The 23,088-nt window shown below is 46.2% G+C and overlaps 1 protein-coding gene across 1 annotated transcript in view; it reads right to left on the reverse strand.

Annotated features, from left to right (window-relative positions):
- The window catches only part of LOC115082207 (rho family-interacting cell polarization regulator 1-like), a gene marked incomplete at its 3' end in the record, with an annotated part of 140,839 nt that overhangs the window by 89,484 nt on the left and 28,267 nt on the right, over nt 1-23,088 (reverse strand). Inside the window, exon 2 of the mRNA XM_029586458.1 lies at nt 4,608-4,731. Coding sequence (XP_029442318.1) covers nt 4,608-4,731 — 124 coding nt within the window. The remainder of the gene's footprint in view (nt 1-4,607; nt 4,732-23,088) is intronic.

The raw sequence follows: 23,088 nt of genomic DNA on the forward strand, positions 1-23,088 counted from the left end.
CTGCAACGTATTTCAATCTCCAATGCCAACAGAGGGCCAACCAAAGCCAATGTTACTCACTCATTTAATGCATCTGGTCCACTTCCTCCCAGCACCCCCCCCCCCCCAAAAAAAAAAAAAAAGTAAAGAAGAATCTGAAAAAAGATGTAATATGCAACCGAGAGTAAAAAAGCCAACATCTAACTACTAATTGTCTAATGAGCTGCGACTGGAAGGCACCAAGTCCAGTTCATTGCCAAATGATGCCAGCACGTTGGCCTGGCCTGCTCCACTTCTTAAATGTTGCGGTCAAATTGATGACATGCAAAGCACCGATGATGTACAATGTAAGGGGAGCCAGCAAAGAAGCAGCAGGTAGTACCTAATGGCCCATAATGTGTGCCGTGCTGACCTGGGTGCCATCATGTCCAAGGAAACAGACTAAAAAGTGTCCCGAGAGCCTGGTATCTGTTATAAATGGCCCCATGAATAACACACAACTCCCAAAAAAAGAACCCAAAACATTAGAAACCTCATTCACGTTGTACCCTCAGTGACAAACCAGAATTCTAGAAACTGTACAAAATTAATTTATAAAAATGAGTTGCTCCAGCCTCCCGCTCTCAATCCCTCATTGATGAAGTCCTACTGCACTCTACTGCCTCTTGCTGGGCGACATTGTCAAGTGGAAATGTTCTCGTCACCTGTGCTCAGACTTTCTGTAAACTACTCGGCATCCTCAACAGAGTCAAAGGGGAGGATTTCCCCAGCATGGTTCCCTCTGAGCTTCACAGGATAAAGCAGCACGTGTGTCCAGCCATGCTGCCTAAGTATGCCGCCTTGCTTTGGAGAAAAGCAATCTTTTTCTGCAGCTCAATAGTAAAAACGTCTGAAATGTATAGATAACGATCCTGAAAGGATCTCTTCCTTACATCTTCTGGCTTCTATGACTTTGTCCTCCGCCTGGCAATGACAGTGCTAGGGCGTTTGCAGCCAGTGGAGGTGTCAAAGCACAAGTTGCAGCACTTCATGCAGAATATCCAGTTCCAAAAGATTTGGAATATACGTCGGAAAAAAAAACAAGATTCGATCAGTTCTCTCAGCTTCATCAGGAAACCCTGCTAAGTGTATATGGTCACACATACTTCGGTTTTCCTAATCATTCCACTTCTCACGCAGGTTTCTGCCCGAGTATTCCAAAAAGATCAATTTTGTGCCTCCCCACAGTTAAGGAAGCTTCCCAACGCCTCCACTCTATCATCAATATGGATCGTGCAGCACAGGGGCCTCACCCACCAGCTGAGAAAAGCTGGGCCACCTTGTCAATGACATCTCGAGTTCGGTGCCCAGCCATTATGTATTTTAGCACCGATCTTAGTTATGGACTTCCATTCACAACGGCAGCGAGCCGGCCACGCTCTCGTCTTCCAACACCAGGGTCTCTTCAACTGCTAAAGTTTGCAAGGCATTTCTTTGTCCCAAATGCTTCGGTTTTATTGTCTGCCCACATCATGGGTATAGATCTTTAGAAGTTTCCTTAGACATTAGTGACAAGTATAATGGCAGGAAAATTAATGAAAAATAGGCTAAGAGTCAGGTTAGACTGGGTGCCAGATAATTCCACTGTACATGCGACTCACCTTCTCCCTCCCATTCTGGCTTTTATCTGCAGATACGTTGGATTTAAATTCTTTCCTACAGCCTCTTATGCTTTGGAAAAGGAGCTTAGCTTGCTTACTCAGATGTTCATTTGTTCTTGTGTTTTGTTTGTTTTTTTTCTCTTAATCAAAGCCAAAAACTACTCCCTTTTTTAAGAACACCGTACCTGCTTTATTTTACAAGACAACACACTCATTTCTGAGTCACACCCTGTTTACCTAAAAGTCACTTGTTCCTGAACAGAGCTTTATCTGTTTTAAGGTTGTGGCATTCCTCAAATTAATCGTCTCTTGTTTTGGCAATTTCTTGAATTTGATTTCTGAAATATTTCCAGTATGTGTCCGTAGCACCTTCTTCAAATTTCTAAAGAACAATAAGAGGAAGCGAAAGCCATGTTCATGCGTGGATTTTCCAGCACTTTTTAACTCAGCCGATTGAAAATTACCTCACCCTTACTGGAAAAAGGCCATTTTCAACAGGGCAGGTACCAGGCCCATTCTCCACCTTCCCCTCCAACCCGATCAGTCATCTTTTAAGGAAGTTACTGTGCCCCACACAGATGGACTGAATTATTGCTATAGCGCTTTCAGCCATGCTTGATAAGCACTAAAATGCATCTCTTATTCCCATTTTGTACTATTGCCAGTTCCTGAATCCTCTCGCATCTTGGTGTTCTATTGTTTTCCTGTTTTTCAGACCTGTGATGATGAGCTTTTTAGTTTTGCTGGCAATGTCTGCCTGGACGAGATTCTCATCCAAGTTACAAGCCGCACCCCAGGCTCCTTCTCTTTTACGGACCTCTGAAATCAATATATTTCCAGAAGCCCTTGGAAAAGGAGTTTCCTCCATCTACCATCCATACTGATGATACAGTGCATGGACAGGTCTAGCTCCTTGCAACATACTATATACAAACAAACTTTCCCATAATGGGCATACCATACCACAGTCAGCAAATATAGCATCCTGTGCTGAACATCATGAACAGAAAACAAGTTGTCACGACCATCGCTGCCCGATGTCTCCGCTACGCCCACCTTACCGCTTTGGCGACTCCCTCTTTGCCTGTGGGAAGTTTGGCTGCCACAGCGTCATCTTGCTGCCCTCCTCTGGCGTCCCCGGACTGGCTAGACGCTGCACTCCGCCATGTTTCCACGAAGCCTAAGGGCGCGGCGCAGCCCCGACTGAAGTACCAGCAGTGGCGCGAACCTCAGGGGTGTCCCCTTGAGATGATGTCATCCGCACCGGATATTTAAGATCTCTGAAATCGCTAACATATCGAGTTAGCAAGGGAAAGGTTTCTTACTCTACCTAAGCTACTCTGCCTCCACAGACTTACCAGGGGTACCCGCTCCTCAGGGGCCTCGTTTCTCTTTGCTTTTCAAGTCGCAGTCTGGAACTCATTCTCACTTATCGAGGGCCATCGTTCCCGGACTTGCTAATGAATACCACTTCTGCCAGGAAGTCTTCACTACCTTCAACATCAGTGAGTTTCTCTCTCTCTCTCTGAGCATTCCCTGGAACCAGGTACTCGCTCCTCGAGGGCCTACTTCATTCCAGCTCCTGGGCTGCTTCCAAGAACTATTGTGTGAGTGTTACCATCAAGGTTCTGCTCCTGATCTCTGCTTACCCTGCCTACTCACTATATTCAGTTTCTCTACAGCTCAGTTATCCAGGATCGCTGTTCTAGTGCCTGAGGGACTACAGCCCAGCCGGGCAATTCAGCTCACTACTGCCACCTCTGGTGGTTCAATAAACTGTTTAATAAAAGAACTAGTGTGTGTCTGTCTCCCAACTCTGAACCTGACCGGTGATCCCTCTCGGCGTGGTCATCTGCCACCAGCCCAAGCATCCACCCACAACTACCTCAAACACTAACACAAGTCTGCTGTCAAACCAATCTCCAACAGCTAAGGCTATGGCCTTCTCAAAAATGAGCTGTGCCCCACTGTGCTGTCTGCAGCATTTTAGCTTTGTGCTACTGTAAACATATGGGGACAAAAAAAAAAAAAAGAAAGCACCTACCCATCCAATGGTGCTAGAGATACGTGCATTACAGAATCAGGAGGTTGGAAGGGTGGGAAACAGAAGACTACCATTGCTTAAGATGCTCTGCATCTGTACAGCAGTGACCAAGACAGTTTAGGCAGTGGGTGGATCGCTCATTTTACAATCTGACCCAGCAATAGCAACATTCTCCTCTCTCTGCCTTGAGCAGTTTTAATCATAGGTTGCATCTGACAGTAAATACCACCTACAAGACATCTATCCTGCACCGTACATAGAAACGCCTAAGGGGCTGGGATAAACAGAAGACGATACCCCTTACTCTAACCTAGAAAAGGTTAAAGATTTGCCTACGCCAATTACCTACAAAACAAAGCCTTTCATTCCGATAACATTCTTTTCCCCACCTACCCGACGCCTTCGCTGGTTGAGGAACATAGCAGCAGTACCTTCATATGCAGCTTCCAGGATACCCCAGGGCCCGTAGTGGCCCCCCCCCCCCCCCCCAATACTCAAGCAGGGGAAAGTGCAGCCTCATCCAGCTCGCGAACCGCTGCTCTGAGCCAACAGCAGGCATTATTAATAAAAAGGTACTTCGTGCTCCTTTCCTCTCAGGGGCCTTGAGCACTACCTCTGCAGCAGGAACAAAGAAAGATCAGAGGCAGGAGTTAAACCCAGGTCACCTGCATTACTATGCAGGTGACCTGGGTTTAACTCTGGCGGAGTTTAACTGAACAGGCCCCTAGCTTTGGTGCCAGGCTCTCCCTCACTTTGAGGGAGTCACCCTCAGCCCTTCATTACCCCAGACTTCAATGTCACCATCATCAAAAATGTCCTCCTAAAAAGAAAAGCTTCCCGGCTTCTGGAAAGTCAGGTGGTCAGTCAGTTTGGCATGCACCTGGGTGAGGTGGCAATCCATCTCCAGAAATAACAGCAACAGCAAGGCACGGGAAAGCTCTTACCTGAAGCACTTATCTGAAGAGTTCACCCCAGCAAAGGACTGGCTCCTAGTGATGGCGGAGGACAGGAGGCGCCGCTGAGGCCGCATAGACAGCGACATGGTGGAGCGTGCCCGCGAGGAGCCCCCTACAGGAGGAAACAGAGAGCAGAGAGTCAGGGAGAGAGCAGATCACAGGGAACCCCCGCATGCAAAACGCTGAGCCCAAACACACATCGAGGTGGCATCTGGGTTTGATGTCTTTAGGGAATGGCAGTATACCATGGCAATAAAATTAAAACCAAACTGTATAGGAAGCGTACTTTTAGCTGCACGATGCGGAGCACACCTCGTCCAGCACAAAATGTTGCATGTGGGGTTTTTTTTTTGGGGGGGGGGGGGGGTTATTTAATAGTAAAAAAAAGTCTTAAGATGTTTACAGATGAATTTGCTCAGGGGAAGGATTTCTTTAAAAAAAAGCTGAATAAAAATGAAAATAAAGATCTGAAGAATCACATCCGCTGGCTCAGTCTCTTCTTCCTTCGAGGGAGGAAACAGAATGAGACATACAGAGCGGAGGAGCCTAACTGAACTCGTGGCAGCAGGATCAGAGAAAAAAAAAGGAGAAAGCCAGATTCCCCCAAACAAATGCTCACGCTTTCCAGTAATACTCATCTGTTCAGATGACAACGTTGGTCTTTTCTCTACCTTACAGTCAGTTTATACAACATGACACCTTTAAGTACACAATTAATCATCCCCCAACACTCCCTTACCTCCTCTCCCATAATGAAAGTCATTGTAATAGTCATTTGGAAGGAATAAGACTAACTTTTCAAGAATCCAGGTTTCCATAAGTTATGCTTGCAACCCTCAGAAAAGAGACAGCAGGATTGCCAGCCCATTCATTTTTTTTTTTTTGACAGTCTGCCAGATTTCTACTTCCAACCTAACATTTTTTACTGACCCTCGTTTTATCATTCCATTCTGTGCGCAGTTAGACCCATCGAGATTCACCCCTTTGTACAAGTCTCCGACTCCTGAGCAAATGCAACTTCACAGAGCCCGGCCCCATTACACTGGAAACCAGCCTCATTACTCCTGATTTTTATTTTTTTTTTTTAAACAAACATGAAATTTTTTTCCCACAAATGTGGGATTTTTTTGTAGGGAACAGGGTGGGTTACAGTCAGTAAATTTGCTGACGTCAGAAATCCTTAAGATACAGTCACATAACACGTTCAGATTCAAACTCTGTATGCAGTTAGTAAAGTTGCAAAGTGCGGCCAAGCAGCTGGGGTTGATTCAGGCCGGTCAAGACTCCGGCTACAGGACCTCGTATCAGCTGGACAAAAAGTTCTGAGCTGTCTTTTACCCAGGCAAAAAATAAAGACATACACACACATCTTCCTGAGAATGCCCTAAACAGCCACTATTCATGCATCCCCTTCACCTATTAAAGCGGTCAACATGGAGGTCTCTGCCTGTAATAAAGACCAAGCTCCTTCAGCAGGCAGCAATCCCACTTTCCTCCTCTATTCTGTGCTCACTGGGAGTCAACAGCCACAACTTTCACATCCTCCTCCTGCCAGTTATTTCTTCCTGAATGACCTGAAAACACCGACCTTCTAAAGGTCTAGAGTATGGCTTCCAAAACTGGGGCATCAAGACCCGGGGGGGGGGGGGGGGTGTCACAAAACCTGCAGCTGCTGTCCCAAGTGCCTAAGACGGCAACACTCCTCAGACAGCAGAAGCATGAACGGTGACGGGAGCTGGGAGTCAGCACACGCTCATGGAAGTGGCACTGCCCTTGCATGAATTTCCGTGGTAACAGGAAGGCCTACATGAGGAGGAGGCATTGGGGCCACTGCAGAGCATACGAGCTTCTACCAGTTCGCAAGCCCTATGCAGACTTCATTACTAATGCTGCTGGCACTTGTAGCTCACACTCAAAGCAGCCTTGAGGGAGGGAACGGCCGAGGGGCATGAGCTGGTGGCGATTGCCACTGCTCCTCTCTCTTTTCACTCACCACTGAACCTACCCAAGCTAAAAAAAAAAAAGTCGTTCCTGTCATCAGCCTGCCTTCTTCCTACTAGCTGTCATCCATCTTTGGCCCAGAGACTAAAGGAAATGTTGCCGCTGACCCTGGCCAAGGGGATATTTGGAGGAGGAGCTATTTGAAGGGAGGGATCAGATGCAGAAAGGGTAGGAGGGTGAGATCAGGTGAAAAGGGATTGTGTAATGACAGAAGGTAGACTGGAGGCTATGAGAGAAGGGTTTGGGAGAGAGGAGGTGAAGGGGAATGAATGAGAAGGGAATGAGGATGTAGTCAGAGGGAAGGGATAATAGAGGATAAGTTGAGGATTATAAGAAGAGCTTGGGGGCAAGAGATTATCAGCTGGGAGGATGTAAAAAGGGCTGGATATGGTGAGAGAGAAGGGATGGGCTGGGATAGGTGAGAGGAGCTCAGCTGTAGTGGCAAAGAGAAGGGGGCAGAGGCTGAAAGAGGGGATTATCTGGAGTATGGGGAGAGGGACCGCACACCCACTAATTTGTTTTGGTCATCTTGTGGGGGTCATGTGCTAAAAACGAGGTCAAATTGGTTAACAGGTTTTAGGAAACGCTGGTCTAGAGGTCTTAAGCAGTGCACAAGAGCCTGCGTTTTCCAATATTGCAATGAAGGAAAATTTGAGTGCCTCTTCTGCTGTTAGTTATAAATCCAGTCTCTCTCATCAAAACTTGTCTTCAAATTATGTTATTCTCTACGTGGTTGGTCACTGTTGGCTTATCTTTCTGTTCACAGGTTCTCCTCACTCACCCACCCACCACAGGTGACGCATACGCCTGAACCTAGAGTCAACTTGCGCGCTCTCCTACGTCAGGGAGTCTCAGACGTTCTCAAGGGCAACCAAGTTATTCAAATGAACCTCGTTCTTAGACTGTTGTGTATGCAAATACATCTGATGAATATTCATTGTGGATAGTCAGAAAACCAGACCAGTTTGCACCTCTTGCTGAGAACCCATGTCTTATATTCTCAATTCTAGTCATATCCAAGCAGGACATGTTATCTTCTACTCCCTTGTTTCAGTTAAGAAAATGGTTTGGGGGATAACATTTGAATATAGCTGCCAGCCTACATCTCAAGTTTCTAAATTATGAGTTCCTGTTAGTTAAAGGGAAAAAGTACAGGTACATAACAGAGCCCCCATTTTTCTATATGTAAGGATGAGAAGACCAAAGATGCATCCCTGAATGGGAGACTGCTTAGCACCCTGGCATGGAAAGTCCAAGCAAACGAGGGCGTGAAGCAGTACTCCATGCTGCAGAGAGGTGCACAGGCAATAACCCAGGTATTCCTAACGCTGGAAACAAACTCCATCTCTGATGAGGCGATCAAGTCTCCAGCGCTGCTGCACTGGAACATTAAAAAAAAAAAAAAAAAACACCACACAAAAAAAGCAAAGCACCAAAAATAAAGTCAGGATTTAGCAGGCTAATCGCTGCCACGTAACCAAATAAATACTCTCGCCACTTGGTCTACGATAACACCCTTCTCCTCTCCTGAGTTGCAGTCAATGCATTAGCATAACATTAGCTTACTGCATAGAGGAGATATAAAAGAAAGTTGTAAATTGCAATCTGTGCATTAAAACTGTGCAGGCAGAGTGTCAGGCTGATGCACAGTAAAGTCAGATTCCCAAAAGCCCAAGCACTCTCCACAAGCCACAGAGGATCCACCAACCTGAGCCCAGGTGCTGGTGGCAGGAAAGCCGTGTCCATCCCTCCCAATATACAGGGTTTCATACTCTGAGCACAAAGACACCTCCCATTACCATCACGCTCCACTATAGAGCTCGGCAACCAAGCTAGAAAGCGAGGATACTCTGCACCACACATGAATGGAAATTCTGTTCCCTGTGGGCTCAGATCAAAGGTTCATCGGGCCCAGCATCCTGTGTGTGTCAGTGGGCCAATCTTACAGGCCGATACAGTAAAGTGGGGCCGCGGTTACCCCACTCCTAACCCGCTTTCTACTCACTTTTCGGCCGCGTTAGCCCAACCCGCGATACACTATCCCCTTTAACCCACTCTTACCGCCTCTTTAAATCCCCGGGTAACCCCTTCCGCACGTGGCATGTATGTGAGATGTAAACGATCGAATTAGCTATTCCCTCCCATACAGTAACGCGCGCCCCGATTATCGCTATTTTACCCTGCCGTTTTGCCGTGCGTTTAACCTGCTAACTTACCGCCTACCCTTACCCCAGCGTTAGAGGCAGGGGTAAGGGTAGGCGGCAAACTTTCCCCCAAAAGGAAACCTCTAAAAACCTAAAATCCCCTCCTCCCGAAGCGACTTTTTGTTGTTTTCTTACTTTTTGTTGCTTTCAGCTCCTTCCCTTCTCTGCCGTCCTCCGGAGGGGCAGCAGACGGCAAAAGCGGCTTGCAGCATTCCCTCGCGACCATGTGCAGAGTCTTTTGGGAGGAACCGGAGTCCTAGCACCTCCAGTGCCCTGGAGGAAAAATCCTCCCCCCCCCCCCCGGAGAACCCAGCTGGGGTTGAGAGGCGAGAGTACTGAGTGAATCCCCTTCCCCAGGGCAGTGCCCCTGACAGGGGCTGCAAGGTAGCGAAGCGTACTTTCATTGGCCTGAGTGCCCGTCAATTTGGGCGCTCAGGCCAATAAAAGTTCGCTTCGCTTCCCTCACAACTTTGCAGCCCCTGTCGGGGGCACTGCCCTGGGAAAGGGGATTTACTCAGTACTCACGCCTCTCAACCCCAGCTGGGTTCTCCGAGGGGGGGGGGATTTTTCCTCCAGGAGAACCGGGACCTGCGCGGGGGGGGACCGCTGCGAGCCGTTTTCGCCGCCAGCTGCCCTCTCCGGAGGGCGGCAGAGAAGGGAAGGGGCTGAAAAGCAACAAAAGGTAAGTTGGCACATGTCGAGTCGCTTCGGGAGGAGGGGAATTTCGGTTTTCATGGGTTAAAGTTGGGGATCCACTTCCTGGTACCTGTCATTTCAAATGTCATTTAAAATGACAGGTACCAGCGCACCCAGGATACTGTATAGGCGCTGTATTAAGCGCCTATACAGTAAAATGGGTTGCGCAGGCCTAACGCTTTGCAGACGCGGCTTGCATTTGCAAGCAATTTAAATAGAGTATCAAGCGGTATGTGATCAGAACTGTGCGTGCGGCAAACGAGGGTGCGCCCAGCACTGCCGCACTCTAACGCGGCCTTACTGTATCGACCCGTTAGTCATTAGGAAGCATCCAAACAGTAAATCCAATCCCTTGTTGCTCAATCTCAGGAATAAAAACTGTGGTTTTCCCCAAGTCCAGCTGGCTAATAATTGTTTATGGACTTTTCCTCCAGGATCTTATCTGGACCCCTTTTAAACAGAGCTATGCCTGACCACATCTTCCAGCAACAAAATTACACAGCTCCATTGCCCATCAAGAGGAAAAACACTCTCTGCAAGTTGTCTTATCTGCTACCTGCAGGATGTTAGCACTTATAGGAAGGTCAGGGGATTTGGCTACCTGTAACACTCCTCCCCCCAACACCTTGAACGGCTGGTTTTGCATCTTTACTAGCTCAAAGACAAAATGTCTCTCCCCTGATTCAAAATAAAAAAATGGCCAAGAGAAACCCAGCTAGCTGCATGGGGCAGCCAGAAACCACCACATTGTGTCTCAGGGAGAGACTGAGTGCAGCAAGCCCTCTTCTCACCCTATGGAGAGGGGAGGCAATTGGTCTTCACAACCACCCTCTCCCCACCACACAACCCAGGTTTCATGCCAACCATCTTTGCAACACACATTCAGATTCGGGAAACTTTATTGGCCTGACAATTTTAAAGTAATATATATAAATGTGGTTACATGAAAGGGAAAGTTACAGTCTACAGAAAGGACAATTCCAGGAATCTGGTGATGTTCAATATTGTCTCCGGTCAGATTACAGATCTGGCCTGGTGGCAGGATACTGTTTGCTGTTAAAGCTGCCATTCCCTCAAGATTATACAGAGCTTTTCCTGCTCATTCTTTTGCAGGAAGTCAGATTTTTCTGTAAGGTTTAGGAAAAATGCATCTTATGGTAATTTTTGCATTTCCCACAGTAGGGGAGGAAATCTATGGCTGTTTCTATTCCACCAGTGTCCTGTCTAATGCCTGAAAAAAAAAAAATTAGCTTTCAATATCCTCCTCTTCTTTTACTGTCATGCTTAACACACAAAAAAAAAAAAAGAAGTTAAAAACAATCTCTCTGGCATGTTGTGATGGCATATCTTTGCCAGCAATGCTCCTATAAAGCTAATGAACAGAGGCTTGATTGGATATCTAATGCCTTGGCGAGAGGCTGAAAAAATTACTCAAAGGGAATATACCTATGCAGATAGGGTGCTCGGTGCATAAAAAAGTCTCCCAGTGGAGGCTGGGAAGGCAACAGTAAAAGAATTAAAAAAAGCAGGGGCAAAGAGAGAGGATCTGTAGCGGCTAGGAAGCAAGGGCAACGCTGGAGATGAAACAGAATTTGCAGTATTGCAAAAGAAAGGGAAAATGGATGTCAGATAGTCCAAAGGAGCAGGAGAAAAAACTATCAACTCAAACCAGAACTGGCCTTTAGCAGGCTATGGCACCATGAGCCTTCATTCAGGTTTTCTCATATCTTATAACCCCACCTAGCCCAGTATTTGCACCGATGATCCTTGATCAGGAGCCACAGATCTTGACTCTCTCCTGAATCCAGCATATGCGCACCTTAAATCCAGACAGATTCCCTCCCCCGCCACCACCAGGGGCTGTAAATTCTACTTCCGCAGCACCCCCAGACCTGCCTAGTCCATGATTTTCTACATAGCAATGCATAACGCTACTCTAAAGATGGCTCCTGTCATATGAGGCTGATGTAATAAGCAGCACAGTTTAACCCTCCGTCGTGTGTGCGCAAAGCTTACTGAAGATGTAACAAGGAGTTCTGCGCACAAAAATAATTATTTAAATAGCACTCACCATCATTAGCAGGGGATTTCCATGTGAATTAGATATTACCCACACTGCAGAGAACAGCACAGGTTTACTTCATGTTTTCTTAGCAATGGAAACTTAACTTCTAGTCTGAGATGTAAAGTTTCCAGGGCTAATGTTAGTCTATGGGCAGAAGCTGGAGCCAGGACCTGTAGTCAGCATTTTATGTGCAGAAGACATGCTTTGTGCATATAAACCATATTTTCTGCATATAAAATATTTTATTTCATTTTAAGAGATTTATAGCCCGCACTCTACGGGTAAGCACGATGCAGTTTAAAAGCCTTTTACCTAGGTAATCAGTCTGAAAACTACCTACCCTCAACATGGCTGAAAGAAGAGGTACTCCAGGGGAGGGCTAGCAGAGATGCTAGGCAAAGGTTTACCCCAGGCAGGCACATCAACTGATATTACTTCCAACAGCAGATTCACACAATATGAAAGTTTAAAATCAATCACATAAAAACACTGCAAGAAGGCACTCCAGGGTGTACCATTATTGTAGGATGTCAACATTTTTGGGGTGGTTCAAGACACTTGGCTGGTAGCCTCTTGTCTCACCTAGCCATCAAGGTATGCCCATTCCCAGCAACAGTATGTCCTCTGTCCCCCAGCCCAGACAGCTGGAAAACCGTATATTCTAGAGATCTAATTCTGTACACCAGAGACTCTCTTGTATTGATTGTGATGTAAACTACTCTGGGCTCACATCTGTGAAGTAAGAGTGGTATAAAAAGTGTAAACTGTGATTGTAATGTAAAAATACACACACAAAACGGCATTATCTAATCTTTGCATGCACTTTTCCAGCAAAAAAAGCTACCCGCTGAAAAAAAGCAGGTGCATGCGTCCACACATAACTTTCTCTCACTGGCAGTTTTCAAGAAGGTACATGTGGGTTCCCTTTGAAAACTGGAGCAAAGACCCCAGGTAAAATGTCTAGGCAGACTGTTTTGAAAAACACTTAAATGAAAAAAAGTGTTTTGTTTTTTTTTTACATGCATTGGTGGAAAAAAGAAAAAATCTCAATGAGTTTCTGTGAACATTTAGATGCAAGACATCTAAATGTTCACAGAAACTCATTGAGATTTTTTCTTTTTTCCACAAATGCATTTTTAAAAAAAACAAACAAAAACCACATATATATATATATATAGCTTTACAAGAAGTTCCACCACCTACCTGCTCTAGCCCTCAGTGAACCAGGGGATAAAGGAGACAAGCTAGGCCTAGATTTGCAGCCAGAGCAATCCTTCCAGGGCATGGCTGGCAGCTGAGGCACCCGGCCAACATGTCCAAGGATCCAGCAACAGAGAGATCTGCCCCCATGGCCCTTCCTACCGCCTCTGCTTCAGTGACCCAGCAGGAGAGCTGGAAGGTGCTGTTAAGACTGCTCTCACCTATCCAGGGGCTTCTCCTTCTGCTGGGCACATTCCTAGCATTGCAGGAGGTGATCAGTAACTGGTACGGGAGGGAGGTTAAGAGGTCGCGGGGGGGGGGGGGGGGGGGGGGGGGTAGGGAGGAGGGGCGCCAAGCGGGCTACTCCCTAATGCAGCTCCCAGCCTGGATTCAGAGACTCCTCAGGGAGTGCAGACTCCAAATGTCTCAACCACCAATAGAAACCCCAGCTAGAAGGGAAAGAGAAAAGGTGCGTTTGTACCGAAAGCAGCTTTTATGCTTCAAGAGGAAAGAAAACGAGGCGGGGGAGGAATGGGCGGCAGGGCGGCACTGTCCTGAGCTGTTTAACCTAGGTCACCTGCCCCGCCCACAGCACAGATTCACCAGGATCTCCAGGGAGAAAAGCGTTTCTCATCAGACCTACTGCCAGGCCCAAAATTCCCCTAAAGGAACGACTCCGTTGCTGGAAATCAGGTGCAGTGCCTGGTGGGCGTTCACCCTTTTCCCTGCGCTTTGGCGAGCATGAATCATGGAAGCCCCCCCCCCAGCTCTTCTCAGCTAGTGCTCCACCTCCTTTTTCCTTTCTCCCTCCACCCCCCCACCCTTCAGGGCTGCTTGGCGTTTTGGACCAAATAAAAGGGGTATTTCCACTACTCCAGCTCATCCTCAGCGTCCAACATGCCTTTTGGTCAAGATCAAACGTAAAATCTATGTCATGGGCTGAGGAAACAGTCCCTTCTTGGCCTTTTGTCCCAAGAGACTGAAAAATTGTATAATAGGAGGCCGGGGAAGGTTTATTTAACCTCCTGCCACTCGACTTCATTGGGGACATAAAAGCATTTGGATCCTGACCAAACTTCCCATTAGAAAAACAAAACAAAAAAAAATTAGAACTAGTCCAGGAAAGGCTCTCTCCCCCCCTCCCCAACAGACTGCTGCCTTCCCTCCCCTTTCCACCACCCAAGAAAAGGCACAGGCCAGTCCTCTGGCAGCTTCCCCCCACCCCCCAGAAACATGGCACAAGTTGGGGCAGTGTCCAACTGTATCCCAAGACTGTTTTCCTGTCAGGTTTTGGGACATACTGAGGCTTTCCCCGATTGCGTAGCCCTCATCTGTGGCACACAAACGTCATGTGGCACAGGAGGGCGCTTACATAAAAAGGCAAAGAGCAGTTCAGTGGGAGGAGATCAGGCTTCCAAGCCACGGAATACACAGAGAAACCTTCTACTATATTACAGGGTTCCCCAGCTACGACACTGTACGGGTAATGTGCACACAGGAACACCAGTGTCATCTCCTGCAACTTGGAGGCACTTTTGCTGCCTTGGCTTTCACTAAAATTAAAGTTCTCTGTTTGTAATATTGCAATCAAGTAATGCGGAAAATCTGATGTCAGATATCATGCTGTGACTTTAGATGCAAGGAAAAGACTGGAAAAATTAAAAAAAGTTTTGTTTTTTTTTGTATTATAATCTTCCTGACGAGACCTAACAAAAAATGAGTAGCCGAGGCAGCCCACTAGCTCCTCTGCAGCCTCAAGCCACCAGCACTCAGGGCTAGATTTAAGATTATGGCGCCACAGGCAGAGGATCAGGGATGAGGAGTTTCATCCCTAGAAATCAGAGAACAGCAAGAGGAGGCCCAGTTTTTCGGCAGCTCTCAGAATTTGGCACCTAGGGCACGTGCCCAAGTTGCCTTTGCCTACATCTGGCCCTGCCGGCAATCACAGACCACATGCTCCCGTTGTGGCATCTTTCCTGCCCAGTCTGTTGCGGTGATGGGATGCTTCAGCCAGCAGGGCCGGGGCAACTCGCCCGCTGTGCCACAGGCCCTGCTTCTCCCAGGTGGCTAACCAGTGCAGTAGTAGAAAGCACGTAGCACAGGCCAGCCAGGGGAAGCAACACACATGCGCGCACACACAACAAATGCAACTCATCATAAAGGTAGGGGATATTCTCAGCCCAACACTACTTTTTGATGTCAAAGGGGATTTTTTTTTTATTTTTTTTTAACTGCATTAACAGCAGATAATGTAAAAAATAACAGAAGAGCCAGTGAACCTACGATCAAAGTAAAGAAGAAAGTTTCTAGTCCTGCCTCATTATATTCTCCATGTTATGAGGAAGAGAGAAGTATCTATTAACTCATAAAATTGCAGCTTTCTCTGTGTCTTTGTAGGCAGACATCTAGACACTGTGGACAGATGAGGCCCACTTGGTTCACCCAGTTCCTGCCACAGTTCTGTGGTTTGCTCTGGCCATTAAGGCCCCTTTGTGTCTGTCCAAGCATGCTTGAATTCTGCCACTGTTTCAACTCCTATAACCTCCATCGGATGTTTGTATCAGATGTTCACGTTCCTTCTGAGCGTCATACGACGACCCCCCTGTTGTCCTTCAGTTTCTCATTCTATAGAAAATGAGAACTTCTTGTAAACCTATTGGGTATTTGAATGTTTGCATCTTCTCTCCCCATGCTTTCAAGAGCATGGCTTTAGCTCCTTCAGTCTTTCTGCAGATGGCCTCCAGTACAGGCCCCCATATCATGTACTTCTAAGCAAGACAACAGGACTACACATCTCAGAACGTCTTAGGATCGGAATAGCCCACGATGCATTTCCTTGCTAATGCTTGATACTACCCTCTCCCCCTAGCCATTAAATTTACAGTTTCACCTTCTATCTGGATGCAGGGAACTAAAAAATTCCAAAAAGGTGATTTCCCCCTCTCCCCAGTGGGCAGCAGATATCTGATTAGCTCTCAATCCAAAGGCCCTAACACTATCTGACACACTGGCTGACATGAATAAGAGTACACGATACAATACCTGCAACGCTCGTAAAAGCAGTGAATCTATGCATCGGTGGTCTCAGTCTCTTCCTCAGGGTCCCTTTTTTCTCCTTAGAAGGAATATCAAGTGCCCTAGGCAAAATGGAAAGGATCCTCCTGTCCTCTGAAATACCTGTGGATCCATTACTTGACACCGAATTCCTCAATTCTCTCTCCTTTCCTGTGTGACTTGTGGGTACCTCCGCAGTATATTTGCTTTAGGGGAGCACCAGGGTGGAGGCTCTTTTCCTCCTCTGTCCTCCGGGTTTTCTAACCAGCTGGGTATCCATACTTTCAACCAACTGCTGGATCGGCAACAGAATCCCTCAAGGAGAAAGGCACTCGTCATGTGTCGGGTTTTCAGGATATCCACAATGAATATGCATTAGATAGATTTACATATACTGCCTCCACTGGTTGCACATTTATCTCAAGGTCCCCCATGAGATATTTGGGAACCACCGATCTAGGGGCTTTCGCTCACGCCACACAGCAAGACTCCTCCACTTCCTAGTAGAATTCTGTCTTGAACCTAAAAGCAAGAAACACAGCCTCTGACAGATCTAAAGGTAGCAGTAACCTCTTAATATCCAGACTTTGAGAGGCAGGAACCTGACATTGGGATGGCATAACTTGTCCTGATCCCAAATGATGAGATTAAAGAATTTCTTAGCCTGATCGGTTCCCTGATGGGCATCTTCCTGAGGAGTAGGAACCAAATTTGTCTCGGCCAAAAGGAGACTAAGAGAAGCATGGTTCCCTGCTCTTCGCTTAGTGTCAAGAGTCTTTGCAACTAGCGGAATCAGAGGATATTGTTACAAGGGAGTCCTTGCCCCAATCTATGGCAAAGGCATCAGAGGCTATGTTTGTCTTGTGCCCCTTTTCTTGGAAATGAAGAGTGAAACCTTCCTGTTCTGAAGGGATGTAAACAGTGGGTGTGTCCCACTCATAGAATACCTGGTTTGCTACCCCTGCCCCCATCTCAAACCATGACGTTTTCCACATCTGCCAGATACGTGGTTCTGAGGTCCATTCACTGAGAGTTGGCCCAGTCCCACATCTGGAAAGTCTCCTGACACAGAGGTATGATCCTGTGCCTTTCTGCTTGTTTATGTAAAACATCACAACTCAATTGTACATCCAGACTAGGACTACTATGTTGGCCAACCAATCTCTGAAAACCTCCAAAGCATAGCACATCAAGTCACCCTTAGCTCCAGGAAATTTATCTGGTGAAGTTTTTCTTGAGCAGGCCAGATACTTTGGGTGCAAAGCCCCTTTACATGGGTTCTCCACCCAAGACTGGACACATATGTGGTAACAATTTGGACTAGAGGAATTTGGAAAGGTATGCCCTTGGTCAAATTTAAACTGTCCCAACACCAGGACAGGTAGCCCTCGGGTGGTTGTATGAGGATGTTGTCCAGAAGATCCTGACTGACCAGATGCCATGGAGGGGCCCACAAAACAAAAAGGTAGGCGATCTATAAAAAGCTATGAGGAAGTAAAAAAGAGAAATAGATGCCTGATGTCCGTCAATTAAAATTTATTTCGAAGGAGACAATAAAACACTTTAAAAAGCCAGACTCAGGCCAAGTTTTGCTCCTGTCTTAGAGCGGCTTCAGGGGCTTAATGTGCTTTATATGGGTTATACTGTTCAGCTTGAGGGAATAGGATGGCACTTTTTCCTCATTCAAATTTGCAGAGTCATTGGATGCAATGTCTAGGAACAGCTGATATTAGAGTAAGAACATTAATCAGCGTAGATCATAATGTACAGCTTAATGAAGTAGGATGAAACTTTTTGCTCTGTCAGTTTTACAGTATTGGATGAGCTGTACAACATGAGGTGATATTTTTTCAATAAAACTGGTTATATGCTAATGATGAATTGTCTGTAGTTATTTCTTTATAAAACCAACAAGGCATCAGCTGCTATAAGTTCCCTCTGGACTTATGCTGCTTCAAGATATCCTTGTCTGTGCAGCATGCTGTGTTCAGTCTCCACGGAAAAAGCCCCTGAAGCAGCTCCAAGACAGGAGCGAAACTTGGCCTGAGTCGGGCTTTTTAAAGTGTTTTATTGTCTCTGTCGAAATAAATTTTAATTGACGGACATCAGGCATCTATTTCACTTTTTTTTCGAGACCAGAGGATTTATTGAGCTCTCCTCAAAGGAGTTATATGGACTTGACGCCATAAGGCCCAAACAACCTCAAAATATCCCATATTGTCTGCTGACTTACTAGTATCCTTTCCACTGCAAACATCAATGTGGTAACCCTCTATTGTGGAAGAAAGGCTCTTGCCCGAGTCATGTCTAGCAGAGATCCCATAAACTTCAACTGAGATGACACTCAAGTGGGGCTTAGGGTAGTTGATAATAAACCCGAGTAACTCCACGACCCAAATAGTTTTGCACATCAGTTCAGTGGCACTCGCCTGCAATATGCTCTTGACCAGGCAATCATCCAGATAGGAAAAAGCATGCACCCCTTGCTTGCGTAGATGCGCCACTACCACAGCAAGGCATTTGATAAAGACATGCAGGGCTGATGCTAGGCCAAAAGCCAGTATGCAATATCGAAGACAGTCCCCCACAACAAATCTGAGATATCTCCTGTGACGTGAATCTCAGTGTGGGTGTAAACATCTTTGAGATCAAGAGAGCATAGTCAGCCCCCTTTTTGTAGGGAGGGGATAAAGGTGTCCAGGGAAACCATCTTAACGTCTCCCTTTTCAGAAATTTGTTCAAGGCCCTGAAGTCAAGATGGGACATAGTCCCCCTATTGCCTTTGGAATCAGGAAGGACTTGGCGTAAAATTCTACCCTCTTTCCCCAAGTGGAACAGGTTTAACCATATTGGCCTCTAAGAGAGGAGAGCGCCTTCTGAAGCAATTCCTGAATGACCCCAACTGGGGCTCAAAAGGTCAATTTGGAGGAAGACTCAATAGATGTAATCTGTAATCATTTCATATAATGCCGAGAACCCATATATCCAAAATTACACTAGGCCAACAGCTTTATGTATTTCCTCAGCCTACCTCCATTAGGAAAGCCCTCTAGCACAGTTACAAGGATGCAGGCCATGCTCTCTACAATCCAGTCAAAACCCTGTCCCAGATTTTGACTGGAATACTGGCTGTAGCTTAGGGACCTTTTGCTGCCTAGGATGGTCATGAGGGATCTGGTATGTACAGGACTGATGTTGTGAAGGATTATGCTTCCTTGTCTGAAAGAAGCAACTACTCTGCCCCATATTCTGGTACCTCCTGGCAGAGGAGGACAAGTCCGGAGTTGCAGTGGAGAACTGCCACGAGCTGCACAGTGTTCGCATATCTGGACTACCACATCCTTGGACCCTCTCTCTAAAGAGCTCTCTCCTGTACACAGCACATTGATGAATCTCTGCTGGACCTTGGGTTAGAGGTCTGAAGCCCACCCCCAGGCAAGTGTGTGGGTGCCAATCCCCATAGTGGAGACTCTTGATGCCATCTCAAAAACATCAGAAAGGTCAATCAGACCATGGGCTTTACACATTTCATCCCCTTTTTGTTTTTTTTTACCAGCACCTGAAGATAGTCTTGTTGCTTCTGAGGATACACTTCTTGCATCTACAACAGTAGGTGCCACGTATGTTCCATGCAGAGCTGATAGGAAGCATTAGGGAGTTGAGCATAGACCCTGGAACACTTTCATCCCAAGAGTATCCAAGGTTTTAGAGTCCTTCCCCAGGGCACTCAGAATTAAGTCTTCTGTCTCTTGTCCCTCTTGAGAGCAGATCTGACCACCAACAATTGGTGCAGTAGCTGCCTCTTTTCAAGTCTGGGAGCCTTTTGAATGAGTTAAATCACATCTGCCTTCTTGTTAATAGGAGCTAAAGAGGGGATTCTCGCACACCATCTGTACCTTGTGTACTAGGATTACCATAATGTTCTTAGAAGGCTCCATGAACTGGAGAATGTCCAGCATCTCATTTCTGGGTTCATCCTCCTGCAGCAAAAGGAAACGTAATGGCCTTAGCCACTATTGGCAAAGCCGGTGAAAGAAGTCCTCTAGTAGAGCCCTCCTACGTTCTGGAGTTGAAGAAAGGTCAGAAGGGAGATCTGTTGATTCCTTTCCTTCAGAGATATATCTCACCACATCTATAACCATACCCCCCAGGAGTACTCCAAGTCAGACACAAACTGGTACACCGATAGAGAAGACCCAGAAGATACCCATCCTGCAGACAAGACCTCAGAGTACTGGTCTCTTGGGGCTTGGAATTAGAGGAGCTCCTGCACCTCGGGGAAGCTTCATCCCCCAATGGGCTGGAAATGGCTATCTGGGTAGCCAATATTAACTCAGATTCCCTCTGAGAGCAGACAGTGGTGCTGGGCTTCCAGGCAGCTGAACAGACTCAAACAGCGGCTGGACTTTAGTCTGTGTCTACCCTCATGCCAGAGCACCAAGGCTCCACCTGGCTTTGTCCAAGGCCTACTGAATCTTCCTGTCCAACAACTTCTCAATAACTGCCAATGCAAACACCAATTGGGAGGCAGGAGATGTGGCCACATCCCCCTGCGATGCCAGATATGTATCAATGGCCGACACCTGGATCTCTGGAGACTAGGGCGGTTCCTGGATCTGCTTTGAGGATGAGCTCTCCCCCTCTATGGGATCACTTCAGAATATTCACAGACGCAGTCAAAATGTTCCTTGCTCCCAGCATCGTGCACAGATGGGAGAAAGATGTTGGTGTTTGTCCGCTCAATGCCGGAGTCAAAGAGGCAGAACCAGTTACTGCCTTCAAGTAGGAGGCAGCAGGTGAAGGCCTGACTCCCTGTCCAACGTTCAATGTTGAGGGAGTATAATGCCCCCTAGATGCCAATACATGCTCAGCTTCTGGTGCAGCTCCCAATGCTAAAGTATGTCCTGTTATTAAGCAAAGGTCCCTTGATCAATGCACAAGTTATAGATCTCTCTTTAATATGCTTACATTAGAAAAGATTATTGAATGACCTGTTTATATTGGTCCAAAAAATCAGTTAAGTATAAAGTGTTACATCCACATCATTGTGGATTCTGGGCTGGTCATAGTACGAAAACACTGTTTCAGACTTCCTACGTCAGATAGATGAGAACAAAATTGTAGAAGCAGTGTTTTTAGATGTCTCTTCCATCTCGGACACAGTTAGTCATTCTTTATTACTGTGTAAGTTGGAAAAGTTAGGAACTGGAGAACAGGTTTATTCATGGTTTAAAAAAAAAGACTTATTTAACTGGAAGATCTTTTCAAGTGCAAAACAAAAAACTTCTACTTAGTAAGAAATAAAAGGTAGGAGTACTGCAAGGAAGTGTATTAACCGGCAATGCTGTTATGTGCTCTTTATGTGAAATTTTGGATCAAAAAGATGCCATTTTATAAAACATATGCCGATGACGTTCAGCTGTATTTTCCTTTACAAGGTGATTTGGCTACTACAATTAGTAAAATAAAGGATTGTCAGGAAGTTACTTTGGATTGGGTGACAAAAATAGATTAGTCCTTAATATAAAAAAACAGAAACAATGTTGCTTGTGAGAAAATTAATTGTAGACGCTCCCCAAGCCATCTTAATTGACAGTAATCTTATTCCTTTTGGGACTACAAGTCGTAATTTGGGAGTTTATGAACCTGACTATGGTTAATGTAACCCATTTAAATAAAATTTTAAAAAAATGTACAAATTGAGAGCTTTATGGCATCTTAATTTTATTTTAGACATGGCAGAATTTAGAACTATTGTGCATTCATTCTTGTTGACAACATATTACTGCAATGCCCTTTTTAGAGAATTACCAAAATGTGACTGCAGGATATTCAGTTCTTGCAAAATGCAGCAGCGCATTTAATAATGCAAAGTAAACTTGAAGATCATACAACACGTTTTCAATTAAGCTTCACTGGCTTCCAGTAGAGCAAAGAGTTTAAAGTACTTAACTTTGGTTTTTAAAGCTGTTAGGGAAGATGGCCCGCTTTATTTAATTCAGTTACAGACAGGTCGATCCAGTAAAGTGTGCTCCGTCGGAGCGCACTGTCACCCTGCTCTGGACGCGTGTTTTCCCTTACCCCTTATTCAGTAAGGGGAGGAAAACACGCGGCCCACCCGCGGCACCTGATAGCGCCCTCAACATGCAAATGCATGTTGATGGCCCTATTAGGTATTCCCGAGCGATCCAGTAAGTAAAATGTGCAGCCAAGCCGCACATTTTACTCTAAGAAATTAGCGCCGCCCAAAGGTCGGCGCTAATTTCTTCCGGCGCCAGGGAAGTGCACAGAAAAGCAGTAAAAACTGCTTTTCTGTGCACCCTCCGACTTAATATCATAGCGATATTAAGTCGGAGGTCCCCAAAAGTAAAAAAAAGTAAAAAAAAAAAAAAAATTTTTGAATTCGGCCCGCGGCTGTCGGGCCGAAAACCGGACGCTCAATTTTGCCAGCGTCCGGTTTCCGAGCCCGTGGCTGTCAGCGGGCTCGAGAACCGACGCCGGCAAAATTGAGCGTCGGCTGTCAAACCCGCTGACAGCCGCCGCTCCAGGCCAAAAGGAGGCGCTAGGGACGTGCTAGTGTCCCTAGCGCCTCCTTTTCCTCATTTGCACCGCGTCGCCTAATTTAAATACTGGATCGCGCGCGCACCGGCGAGGGGCCGGTGCGCGCGCCGGGAGAGCGGGCGTTAGTCCGCTCTCCCACGGACTTTACTGGATCGGGCTGAGAATTTGTAAAAGACAGGGCAATCTTTATGCTCGCAGATTATTTGCTTTCAGCCTTACCATCCCCAACATCAATACATTATGTGGAAACCCAGAAAAGGGCCTTCTCCTTGGTAGGACCAAAATTGTGCAATGCTCTACCTTGACAGCCGAGAGCAATTATGGATATAAATTTATTTCGTAAGTGGTTGAAGACACATCTACTCACGGAGGCTTATCCCAATCTTTGATTTAGACACAACATGCAGTGGAAGGGTGTTCATTTATGAAGATTTGTGTTGCTGTGCCTTATGTCCTGTTTTGGATTTTAAATTAGATTTGATGTTTTTGTGTTTTATGTACTATGCTTAGATCAAGTTATTGGTAATTTGTGGTCTATAAGATTTATGAATAAACAAATAGTGCTTCAAGGTTAATGGACTTGTCTTTCGGTGCCTGAAGTGCTTATCCATCAGCTGCAGACTGGACAGTTGTCCTTTTAGGATCATGGTTGCACACAGGTTACACTTTCAGATGTCAAGTAATGCCC

This window comes from Rhinatrema bivittatum, unplaced genomic scaffold (genome assembly GCF_901001135.1).
Source record: "Rhinatrema bivittatum unplaced genomic scaffold, aRhiBiv1.1, whole genome shotgun sequence".
NCBI classification, from domain to species: domain Eukaryota; kingdom Metazoa; phylum Chordata; class Amphibia; order Gymnophiona; family Rhinatrematidae; genus Rhinatrema; species Rhinatrema bivittatum.